Source organism: Lemur catta, chromosome 12 (assembly GCF_020740605.2).
Source record: "Lemur catta isolate mLemCat1 chromosome 12, mLemCat1.pri, whole genome shotgun sequence".
Classification (NCBI taxonomy): Eukaryota; Metazoa; Chordata; class Mammalia; order Primates; family Lemuridae; genus Lemur; species Lemur catta.
In genome coordinates this window covers 80,698,356-80,711,714 of record NC_059139.1, presented here as the reverse complement: position 1 = coordinate 80,711,714, position 13,359 = coordinate 80,698,356, and the positions used below count along the sequence as shown (strand labels likewise).

Below are 13,359 nucleotides of genomic sequence, written 5' to 3'. Positions count from 1 at the left end.
TGCAATGAGCCGGCTTTAGCACACCACTGTGTCCCCCGGTGTCAACTTGGCACAACTACAAATAGCCATTTCAACGTCACAGCTCCCTGCGTGGCCAGCCATGCGCTTATTGTGACTGCACGGCAGCCCACCCTCCTCCTCTGCTTCCTATCCGTCCCTTCCTCAGTGCTAACCTCAAAAGCACTCAACTTCCTGCATATGAATCTCTTCTCAGATTTGGCTTCCCAAGGAACCTAGCTTGCAACAGGGATTTCTTTTTGGATAAACTGACCAAGAAGATTATTCTTCAGTGGTTGCCTAAAGTTCCTGAAGATAATTGTGACGGTGATGATGATGCTAGTGGTGGTGGTAAGGGGAAGACAAAGGAAAGGAAAAGCTTTCATCTGATAGACTCTTGAATTTTATTTGAACAAGCATTCAGGATATTCATCAAGTGAAGCTGAAAAAGTAAAAATGATAATCAAACATTTTAATGAAAATATGTTACTTTCTACAAAACCCAGAGGACCTTTTATAATCTTGCCTATTTTACTTTCATATTCCCTAACATGTAATCCATGATGTCTCTTATCTTTATCCAGCGTGAATTTATTAAATATCTATCTTGTGCCAAGCTCTGTGCCTGGGACCTTGTATGTAAAAAACACAGTCCCTCCTCCTAAGGAGCTTACACACCAGCGTGAGGCCAAAACAACAACAATGAAGAAAAAAATGCAATGATTGATGTTAGCACAGGGCACTGTGGGTGCTCTGAATACATCCTGATAGCCACCATTTATCAAGTTATGTTTGCTGTGTGTCCAGGATTGTTAAAATGCTTTACAAGCATGATTTCATTAAATCTCACAACAATCTGGTTTTAGAGTTTTGCATATACCATTGCAGCAAGTGATTAAAGGCTTACCTCTTTCATTTTTTGGCTTAGTGCTTTAATTAATTGGTCTGACACCTGATAGTTCGGCTCTATCTCCCAGCTTGGCTAAGCTCCTGCCAATCGGTCCTTGAGGACTCTGCCTATGATATGTTCCTACCCAGCTCACAGGACTGCTCTGGTACCTCTTTCTGAGGCCAAGCTCTTCTGCATTTCCTCAGATTTGGTAGGCCCTTTCTTAGCTTAAATTAGCCAGAGCTGTTTGTAGTTGAAAGACCCTCAATGACATTGGCAATAAGCATATGCCGATCATAAAAAGGCAACAAAGAGTAAGAGTGCAAAGACATGGAGAAGAAAGAGAAGAAATGATAATGACTGATACAGTGCTGTTCCTAAAGAGTCCAGGGAAATGAGATCCATTCCAATCGACTGTTCTTTAACAGGAGAGAAATTTGTTTCGCTGACACTAGAGGAATGGAGGCAAGAAGGGTCATATATAGAGATTCTTACCAGAATTTGGGGCAGGAGAGATAATCAGGATGTCAAAGTTATATATTGGACGACCTCTATCATTTCCAAGAAGGAGGCAACATTGCTGAGAGGATGAAGAGGTGAGGATCAAAGAGGCTAAAGGTTTAAATAGCTGCTGTGGAGAACGGCCGAGGAACTGACTGTCATGGGAGTATGGAAAGGCATCCGTCTGCATAACAGGATCCTTCACCACAGTCTAAGAAAGAGACATAGTAGGAGTTAGACATTTTATCTAAAATATCTTCTAAACCTTTTTCTTTTTTTGCTAAATGTATTCTTGTTTTCAGTTACAATTTTTAAGTTAAGAAAAGTTACCAAAATTAAAATATATTTACCAAATTGAAAAATCTATCATAAATTTGAAAACATTAAATTAAAAAATGAATAAACTTTTGAGAAAATAATCTTTTATCCCAAAGAAGAGGCAAAATCTCACCTTAATCACACTTAGATAATCTTCAAAAAAATACGAAATCCATTTGAAAAATAGTTGTCTTGGTTTTGTTCTGTGTAAAACCTAAAGTACATATGAATGGACAGCAGAGGGCGCCAAAACCATGCATGTATTTTTCTTTGTAGCTTTTAGAAAACTGGATTATTAAAAATTATAAAACGCAAATAATCCTTATTTTTCAAGAATATATGCAAAAATAATAGCAATAATATAATGTAGTGCTATCCCACTTCCAAGTACTGTATGGAAAAATCCAAAGCTGGAAAGAAATTCTGAATTTGAAGCAGTTCAAAGAGAAAGCAGCGCCCCCCCCACCCCCCGCCTCCGCCTTCCTTTCCCTTAGTCTCTTTCCTCCCCCTGGGATTTGTTTGCGGTAACTCCCCGGAAACAAGGTAATTTCTATTCTATTTCAGTTGAAACATTTTATGAGTTGTAGCAACACTTTTTCAGTTCCCGTTGCAGGGAACATATTGGTTACAAGAGTATTGAAAAGAAACAGGAGGGCCTTCACTCATGCCTCTTAAATCAGACCTTAGGTATATCTCAGGAAAGAGAAGGAACAAGTTATTTTGTGGAAATTTGTTAAAAAGCAATTTGCTGCAACAACATACAAGTGTCTCTCCATTTTCTGGATAATACCTGCATTAGTTAGGGTGTTTTGTTTATAAACAAGAGAATCCAACTCTAAGGGGGGAAAGGAATTTACTGAAAAGATAGTGGTTTATACTATTCTGTCAATAACTTATAATTAAAATTTGAGAGAAAATAGTTAATAATTAAAACTGATAAGGAGTATGTTCTGTACAACTTTATGTGTACAAATTTGAAAATTTAGATAAAATTGATAATTTCTAGAAAAATAGATATTATATATATATAACATATAGAAAAATAGAAGAAAGAATATAACTATTTTTAAAAATGTATTGTTTAAAATCTTCGTATTAAAAAGAAAGAAGAAGACAAACAAACAAAAAAACCCTCCAGGCCCAAATGGCTTCACTGAGAAATTTCAACAAAAACTGAAGGTTGAAAAATTTCGCCTGAAACAATAGTGAGGGGAAAATAATCTTCGAAAACTACAAACTGTCAACACAAAATAAACATTTTTCAAACTGAATATGAGGCTTAAGTAGTAAATTGTTTATTAAACATGGAGAGTGATGATAAGAGAGTCATTTGTAAGGCTGGTGGCGGGCACCCCTCCCCTCCCTAATGGAAAAAGAAGCCCCTCCTACTCCTCCATACCCGCCCTAAAGCTGAAACAAAGAAATTCCTCACTCTTCCCGCCAAAACCTTCCCTCCAGAGAAACTCTCATCCTCCACCCCTAAAAAGATATATAAGCCCACCAAGACTTCTGGGCAGGGCGGCTTCTCTGGTTCCACTTGTGGGACCATGGGGCTCGCCCGGGCCCCTCTCTTGGGACCCGTTACCCCCACTCGGGAGCACCCCAATAAAGCCTCTTTACTTATCCCTTTTAACTCTGCTTGTCTTTCTTTCTCTGGCGCCGGCCACTCCGTTCTTAAAACCTTACATCATTATCTTTCCACAGAATAAAGAAAAATACTGTGGAAAAAGCAGAATTTTAGGAAATCTATGAATGTAAAAAAGTATTCTAAATCTAGGGTTAAAATATGTATTCTGAAAAAGAAAAAATGTACAAAAACTGCTCAGGTTAGACCATATATATGAACTATTGTCCTAAACTATTGTCCTAAACAACCTCAAAAGTATCTTCTGCTATGTTAGACAACACAGAGAATGAAAAAAAAAAAAACATGGTAAGAGAAGACAGGATAAAGAGAAGACATAGGATTTTTAAGTATTTTATATAAGAATATGAGCTAATCTAAAGTACCCAATTATGGTGTCAACAAATGCTGGACAATCAAGAAATCCACACGTCAAATGGCACCTCTTTGCAGGGCCACTGTGCTGTACCACTCTAGGGGGCACAGTTGGCACTGTACAGTAGTCCATGTAAACGGCACCCTCTGGACTTAAGCAGCAAATAGCCCACATGGCCAAGCACCAAAGCCTTGCTCATGTAAATGTGTAAGTTTCCAAGGCATTACAGAACTACAGTCTGTGATATCCACAAAATATCCAAGACAGCATTGTTTACTTTCCAGAAAAGCAGCCAATAAAGATACTAAAAGGGAGGCTAAATTACTTTTCTGTGAGGTAGCAGCCCAAGGGTCTATACCTGCCATGGATGAAGGATATCGTTGTGGGGGCGGTATCAGAAGGGGAGGTAGAGAAAGATTATCTCGGACACTGTATAGATAGTCTTTAACTCTTACATATGAGACTCAAAGTTGCCATGCAAATTCATGTGATATGTCATTCCGGTCCCAAATCCTTGCATAAATGGGCAAAGGTGGCTTGTCTAAATCCTTCAGTATGTACCAGTTTATATTTAAATAACCTTCTGTAAAATAGCTTTCCTTCAATTTCTATACATATTCATGAAGACACACCGTCAGTATTGAAAGATAGCCAAGCGGAAAAGAGAAAAATCCTGTCACACTGACAAGACAATTTCCCTGGCTAATGTAATCAGATCGCACAGCTACACTTTTTGGTTAATCTGACTTTAGTTCAGATAGCTAAAGAGCTTTATTCACTTTGTGAAAAAATTAGACACTTGCAAAATAAGTTTCTGACAATTCACATAAATTTATTTTCACAATAATCATTTAGTATAAGAAGCTTTTTAAAAATGCATTGAATTGGCATTAGATCAAGATGAAATAACCTGATTTCTAAAAATGCACTACATCAAATGCTTTCCCAGGCTTCCGTCAAAGCAGTCTGAGGTGTCTGCTTAGTAATTATGCAATTTTTTACTTCAGTTTATTTTTTGCTTTACTTGGAAAACTTACCAACGTAATTTGCCAACACAATTTTTAAACCAGATTATTTTCAACCAGATTACTTTATCTAATGCTTAAGACTGAATGACAAGCGAGACAGAAGGGAAGGAGACTTTAATGCCAACTTGCCTGGGATTATGTCTTAGTAAGAAAATAGGACTGCTGCGGATATAACATAAGGCAGTTCTGGGGGATGGACACACTTGAAGCTCTGACTGGGGTGGGGCAAAAGAAATATATGTAACCTAAACATTTGCATCCCTGTAATATGCTGAAATTTAAAAAAATAAAAAGTAAAATAAAAATATGGATTCCCAGATTTCATCCCTTGAGGTTCTAATTCCTGAGATTTGGGATGGAACTCAGGAGTGTGTATTATTAAAAACACTAATCAATTTTATGATTGGGCCACAGTGGTGTTATGGAAAGAACATTGACCTAGTTGCAGCGTTCAAAACACCGGGGTTGCCACCTCTTCTGCATGTCCTTACCCAAGTCATTTAATCTCACTAGGTCTATATTTCCTCAGTTGTAAAAGTAAAAAACAAAACAACAACAACAACAAAAGGATTGGTTTTAGTCAATAAACCCTGTGACGGTGGGAACCAGCCTGCCGCCTGGCACAGACAGACCAGCTCTCCATTAGCATCTGCCAGCTAATTCACTATTTAGATGAGCTGGAAGGTTCCTTTTGGCTTTTAATTAGATGATTCTAAAGCAAAGAAGTAATAAAACAATGCATTTGGTCCACCAGTCATGAAATAATTATTCTCAAAATAAAACAAAATGTAAACTAAGACCCCACTCCTTGTTCTGGTCGCAGAACTGCACTTCCACGGTAAGCATTGCAAAGGGTGCACCTTGGTCATTGGATTTCACATCCTCACTGGGCTGTGATGGTTCCAGGCAACACACTGGAAGCACTTAGCACAGTGTTTGATCACGGTAGATGTTCAGCACAAGTGAGTTGAATCAGGAAAACCCAGTAAATTCTGTGGAAGATGACACAGAAGCATACAAGTTCTCTTGCTACACGGACAGTCGTACTGTAGTCACAGCATAATTTTTAGGGCTTTTGTTACTTGAGTCCTAAAACATACTGTCAGGTAACAAATGCAGAATTGTCAGAAACCTTCCCTGGCACGTGGAGATTCTACAGAAACAAGTATTTTTGAAACCGATTATGGAGGAAAAATGAATCTGGAAAACTCTGCTTATAACATTTCAAATTTATTTTAAAACCAAATGCTCTTATTTATTTTTCAGAATTTATTTAATTACTCTATTTAAATACTTCCTTATGTTATGTATCTAATCTAACCTAGAGAAATGGTTCTCAAAGTTCAGTCCCCACCCTCCAGCATCAGCGTCACCTGGGAGTGTGTTATAAACGCAAATTCTCCAGCCCCGTCCCAGACATAATGAGTCAGAAACTCCGGGTGTGCGGTACAGAATCTATGTTTTAACAAGCTCTCTGGGTGATTCTCATGCACACTAATGAATGAGAACCACTAGCTTAGAGTAAAAAAGACTGGCATAAAAAGTGAATTCAAAGAAGGCTGAATTCAACTTTCCATATGCCTCCTACAATATATCAGAAACAAAAAGACCACACCAGGTATCTAGTAAACTGTTTATTGATACATTCAATTAGCAAACATACAACAGACCATTTTTGTAAAAAAAGTTACGTTTCCTCCCTTTGAAAAAAATCCTGAAATACTGATCTTGAAGTTAAAAAAAAATGGAAACCCCTGGCTTCTAGGATATTCAAGTCCTAATCCTTCCATTTTACAAGTAAAATATACATTTTTAATAAAAATATTACCAAGTCTTACCAAATCTAATTTTAAAATTATTAAAAACATGAACAATAGAAAATAGGTATACAGTACAAAATCACAAGGACTTTTATTTTTAATCCAAGTGGCAATTCTGATTTAGAACTCACAATGTATAAGATTTGTAATACAGATATTACAAATGTATGATTCTATGTTCTACGTAAGAAAAGCTCTTAGCTACAGAGTTCTGAACATCTTACAGCCACATCCTCTCAAGAATCAGCAAATTGGGAAGAGATTTTTAATCTGAAGGCCCAGTAGACAGGGGAGTGCAGGTGAGAGACGCCCACCCATCTATTGTCACATCCTGCGGTCCCAAGTTAAGGAATTTGACAAAACACAGTAAGAAGGTATGAGTTCGAGGTTGCTCTGCAGCTTGAGAGAACACGAGTCCTAAGTATGTTTTTCCAATATTTTCCCCAAGCCCTAAAATTCACCCAAGAGAAAGAGTTCGACTTAAATACATAAGAAGAAACAAATCTGTCCATACATAACAGCCCTAGTCAGGAATATCAAAGGGCAGTGAGCTGATGACCTCTCCCGATTCGGTGACAATGGCGTCGTAAACCCAGCGACGGTTGCAGCGGCACTCGGGCCCGCACTTGTTGGAGTTGCACTTGGGGCAGGGGTAGAAGCAGCCCAGGCAGTTCTTCTCTAGGCAGTCGCACAGGTCAGCCTCGTTGCAGATCAGCCTGCCACTTTTGTCGTACTTCCTCATGACTCTGCAAAGGAAAAGCGTGACACCAACGTGACAGTGCAACTGTCCTCAACATCGAGAATAAATTATTGTGCAGCAAACTTCATACACGTGACCCTTTAACTCCGAGGGACCAGCACCCTAGAGATTACCTAAAAACACGCCAGGATATTCTATGGCAGTGATGTGGTGGGAAATTCAATCAATATGCAGTCAATTTCCAACACAGCTAGGCTCCTCATCTAGGGTAACACTTCATTTGTCCAGTATTGCTGGAAAATGTTAACAAGCCACCTAACAAAATTATGAGGAATAGCTGACTAAAGCTGCCTCCTACAAATCCTCCAGTTTTTTCTTTAAAATACGACCATTCTTGATGGATTTTTCCCTAATAAATTATACTCTTTTTTTCTTTCTTTCTTAAAAGGACTATACTGAATACAACTACTACGTTTCTTAATGACTCAAGATGAGAACTGTCACTTACTACACTATAATCATTTAAAGAAAGAAAAACTCCTTTGCTAACAGTCTCCAGGTGCTATTGTTTCTGCTCTTTTCTGATTCTGTTTCTCACCCAGCGGGGCAGAGAAAGCAGGTGACAAGATGGTGGGACGGCGCACCCCCAGCTCTGAGCGAAGGCAAGGTGTTCTGTGCTGCAGGAGGCCACCACAGCCCAGACCTTGCCTGGGAGTCCCACATTCTCTTCCTCCGCCTCTAAAACGCGCACAGGGGCAAAGGGCTGTCACAGGAATCCCACCACACTCTCAAAACCAAATTATTTTGAAGTCAGTCCTTCAAACTGAGCTGTTTGAAACCCATTTTAAAATAGCAAAATTATCTCTGTACAACTTATATTTGTTATTGCCAGTTGAAGTCCAAAATGCTGGCCGGAAGCTAGTGCGGTAAAGTTGTGTGCTTCTGCACCCCTTGTCCCCAAGCAGACATATTACCTCCTCTCCTCCTGTCCAGGTGAGCAGTGCTGCTCTAGCCTCCCCTTTCCTGACACCTCAGGCAAGGGCGAGGCTCAGTCATTATCTGTGCTCACTGCCTGACATTCACACTTCAGCAGGAATGCTTCTAATGAGGATTTACATGTAAAGTGCTTCATCTTCGGAATGAGACCTTGCTCAAGTCCCCAGGAAATTCAGCAGCAGAGATTTAAAATCTATTAAAGGAATGATGGGGGTGGATGGTCCTGAAATCAACCTAGAGCACAGGTCAGATTCTGCCCTTCTCTCTTTGCCTTAACCCGAACACTCCCCTGCCTTGATGCAGGCATCCAGACACAGATTTTATGGTTTCCTGCCCATCTGATGCCATCTTTTGTAAAATTCTGAACTATCACATGCACAAAAGTATACAAACATATATACTACATGCATAAAGAAGAATAAAAACTTCTGTGTGTCCACGGCCAGCTTAATAAGAATATGACAGCTTTTCCAGTTCATGCCCACCCATTGCACCCTCTACCCAGCCCTCCAAAAGGAACCACACCTTTCCTGGTTTTACTTTAAGTTATGCTGCATATGTATGTATCCCCAAGCACACTGTAATTTTTCTTCTATAATTTTCTTTTTTATTCTTCACCATGATTTGATATTTTTCCATGGTGGTACATGTAGCTGTACTCAAATATTTTCACTTCTATATGTATTACACTGTATGAATATACCAGTTATTTATCTTTTCCATTACTATGGGCATTTGGATGATTAACACTTTATGTTCTTTGCTATAAAAGTGATGCTATGAAACTTCTTAAACGTGTCTCTCCTCATGCATGTATAAAACTCTTCCTAGGATATATATCCAGGAATGAAGATGTTAGGTCCTAAAGCACATAGGTAATGCCAAGCTGTTTTTAAATAGTGGTTGTACCACTTTACATTTAATTCATGTCCCACAGCTTCATCAACTTTGATATCATCAGACTCTTTGCCTATCTGGGGAGTATGGTGCTTGTCCATAGTGTACCGATGAGGTTCAGTATCCTGAACATTTATTAGCCATTTCTTCCATGCAATGCCTGTTTATTATTTTATTACTTTTTCTATTAGGGTGTTTATGCTTTTCTTATTAACTTTGAAGATTCTTTATGTATTTTGGATACTGATTTTTTTTATATGATAAATAACTTCTCCCACTTAGTGATTTGTCTTTCAGTGTTTTTAGGGTGTCTTTTAATGGCATAAATTATTAATTTTGATATATTATTGGCTTATTTTATACTTCTGAAGCACTAACAATCATTGAACTTCATAGTAGCCCTGAAGAGATTGGATATTCTGAATCCATTCCTGTATTTCTCCTTCTAATGATACATTTTTGTTACCTTTTTTTTTTTTTTTTTTGAGATAGAATCTCACTCGCTCTGTACCCGGGGTGAAAGTGCAGTGGCATGAGCCTAGCTCACAGCAATCTCACACTCCTGGGCTCAAGTGATCCTCCTGCCTCAGCCTCCCCAGTAACTGGAACTACAGGCACGCGCCATGATGCCTGGCTAATTTTTCTCTTTCTAGTAGAGACAGATCTCGCTCTTACTCAGGCTGATCTCAAACTCCTGATCTCAAGAGATCCTTCTGCCTCGCCTCCCAGAGTGCTAGGATTGCAGGTGTGAGCCACTGCGCCGGCCTATCTTTGTTACTTTAAATCATCTTTCCTACTAAAGCTATTACTCTAATACAGAGCCACTGGCCATTGAATCCTTTTTTAAAAAAAATTGATTCCTAGTTTGTGATTATAGTCTATTTCTCTATTTCTTGATGTTGCTAACTTCCAGACGCATGGGGTGCTACTGTACTTTAGAAGAGATGTTTTTAAACCATTAAAAAAAAAAAGAGGCAACCTTTAATTACTTTCCTTTGTCAAGGAGAACTCATGCACTTTATAATCCTACAAATCAAATATAATAATAAGTCATGACCTTACTTGTGTTTTGCAGAAAAATACTCATTCATTTTTGACATCCGTGCTTTCTTTTTCTGCTGCCTTGTTTCAGGATTAAAGTCAGCTACCTGTGGGCCTGGGTTTTGAAATGCCAAGCATTTTAACTGCCGCTCTATTTGTTGCTGTGAAACAAATAAAATGCATAGGTAGTAAGAACTAGATAGTTTTATCTGTTTTACATTGTCTCAAAATGAACCATCTGTAACTTTCACCATAATGGCATGAAAGTATATATGTTTTACACAAAGACGTAAACAGTTTAATTAAGTTTTCAAAGGTGGTGTAAGTTTTCTCAAATTAGGCCATTCTTTCTGAATAAAGAAATACATAGCATTTAGTGTGCACAAGTCAATTAAAAAAAGAAATACATAATATAAAACTCATATGATTAAAAGGTAAAAATAGTCAAGGGGGAACAGAAGAATTCTTTTCATACCTGCAAAACAGCAGTCAGCTTTCCAAATTTGATGGGGATGAACATCAGAACTAGCATTTCACAGTGGATAAGGACAAGGGACTAAAAGCCCTTCCTCAGCTGTTAGCCGAAGAAGCCCATATAAAGTGTTTCAAACCACAGTGAGAACCCAGAGTTCACACAGCCCTGCCCCCCTCAGTGCTCTGGGATGTGACTCAGAGCTGCTCCCTGTCCTGGGAGTGTGGGCTGTATCCGGAGCTCTGGTTCAGACACAGCCACCTGAAGGATCCCCTCGCAGTCAAAGCCCAACTGGAACAAGAGCAATCTTGCTAAAATGACTTTCTAAGTGTTCTAGAGTAGTTAAAAGTCCCTGTTTGGGAGCTTTTATAATTAGAAATTAAATAGGGCCTGATCTGGAAGACAAACAACAGAATGCTTCAATCAAATACTGTACTGATAACTTAAATGTGAACATTTAGCACATGCCATGAGGGAAAGGAAGGCTCTTTTGAAGGATTTTAGAAGAAAATAATGTGAGTGGCCAAAAACATATAGGCTGACAAATACATGCAATACTACATCTGGACACAAAAGGGGAACTTTCTGCGTGGGGATCTCAATGCAACAAATTACTTAACAGAATCTCGTAGGCTCCTCTGCAGTTTAGTTTGGTAATAGTCTAAAATATTATAAATATGTTTCCTTAAATTTTCCTCTTGGTGTGTATATATGGGTTTGTTTTATAAACTTAACCTTATGAAACAGCACTGCATTAGGTTTGGCTGTGAAATAAGTACAACTTAGTATCATTTGTTGCTATTCTCAGTAGCACAGCGGGAGGCTAAGAACAGAGACACCAGGCTAAGCCCACCTGTGCTCAAGTCTTGGCTCTGCCACTTGTTAGTGCGGTGCATGGAGCAAGTTCCTACTTCTCTAAGCCTCAGTTTCTCCATTTGTAAAATAGGGTTAGCAATAGTATCTTGTGATGAGAATTAGATGAATTAATGTATACCAAGTTTTAGAACTACTACATGACATCATAAGAACAAAATAAGGGTTTGTTAAATAAAAACATTTGAATATATTCTCCACAAATGCTCTACTCTGAGGGCAGGATTTTACTACTCAGAATGCTGGGCTAAAAATCAGGGGACATGAGAGGTGGGGAGATGAGTGAGGTGAGACCAGCCCAACGAGAGCAGAGGGAAGAGGAGGGAAACGTCCATCAGCCTGGGGGAGCAGAGACCCCTCCTGGGAAGTCCTGCCTGGGCCCACCTTCCCGCCCAAGTCCACGGGCATCTCACAGATCCTCAAGTAGGGACACCCCAAATAACACGGAATCATAGAATCTGTGTGCCATACCAGTTGTTTCTGTCCAATTTCACAGTTTTTCTCAGAAGAACTATGATCTGTGTGTCCTTCTTGAATGGAATTGTTTTTTTCTGATGGTTCACTCATTTTTGATTGCTACAAAAGTCATTGGAAAAAAGAAAAAAACACATTAATATCATATTTGCTTTAACTTCATCTTACCACTCTTTTCTGCTCTCCCTCCACATCTCACTTTTTTTCAAAGCCAGACTTCCTGAAACCGCCATCTGCACCCTGGCCCTTTTTTCTCCACTCGCTCTTAAGCCCTGCATCTGACTCCCCCAGCCCAGGCTCTTGACGCTCCTCTCTGCCAGGAGTTCCATGATCAACTCAGTTGTACCCCTGACAGTCCTTAGCATCATAGACCGATCTGGAACAGGCAACACTGGGGCCTTTCTTCTCCTGCTTAAGAAGACCATGAATTCTTAGATCTCCATTCCCCATCCTTTACACTTACTCCCTTGAAAAAAAAAGGAAGATACATTAATGTCATACATCCCCAGTAACTTAGTGAAAATCTCATCCACCTTTTTTGCTGCCACCTTTTCTTATATCACTTCCAAGGCTACTTCTAAAGGCCCTACCTCCTCACTCAAGTTTTCTGACTAATCTCTAATGCAACTGTGCTAAATGGAAGCCATCAGTTTTCCATAAAACTTTTCTGCTAAATGCCTGTAACTTACTTCAAAATACTGCATTAGTGTATATACAGGGTGTGTGTGTGTGTGTGTGTGTGTGTGTGTGTGTGTGTGTGTGAATGTGTGTGTGTGTGTGAGAGTGTGACTGAGATGGAGCCAACACAAGATGCTAATTGTGAAAGCACAGTCCAGGGCTGGTCTGATCTCAGTGTTCTATCCACTTTCCAGAGGAGGCTTCCACAAACCCTGCTACTTTCCCTAACTCTCATCAACTTCCAATGCTGACTACAGGGTGCCATTTTTACCAGAGGAACCTAACAGTTAGGCTTCACCAAGTTAGCTTGGGTCATTTGGCACCAAATCCCTGCCGGCCAACTGGAAATTTCATTTCTGTCACTGGATCTTCATTCTCCTAAAGTCCAGGGTCAATATCTCTGGACAGCTCATTCTTCTGTATCTCACTTTCCAATTCCCCACATTAGGTTTAAAAGTAATATTGATTTTTTTTTTCTAACATTCCTAACTCTTCCTTTCCATTCTCTATTGAGTAGTCTACCCTAATGTCGGTAGTTGCAGTAATAGTTGTAGTGGTAATAGTAGTAACACCTTACCCCTAACAATTCTCACTTTGAATAAATTTTAGACAGGTTTCTTCGTGACTATGGGCACCTGGCCTCCCTTCCCTTAGCTCATTCTCTTTAGAAAACTT

The 13,359-nt window shown here is 39.2% G+C and overlaps 1 protein-coding gene across 1 annotated transcript; it reads right to left on the bottom strand.

The window, feature by feature from the left end:
• Positions 1-7,076: 7,076 nt before the first annotated feature.
• ARL14EPL (ADP ribosylation factor like GTPase 14 effector protein like) lies at positions 7,077-12,099 on the bottom strand. The gene is made up of 3 exons (XM_045566068.1): positions 12,004-12,099; positions 10,209-10,348; positions 7,077-7,299 (listed from the first exon to the last, which is right to left on the bottom strand). Exons 1-3 carry the CDS (start codon positions 12,097-12,099, stop codon positions 7,077-7,079), a joined length of 459 nt encoding a protein of 152 aa, XP_045422024.1.
• Between the last annotated feature and the right edge of the window lie 1,260 nt (positions 12,100-13,359).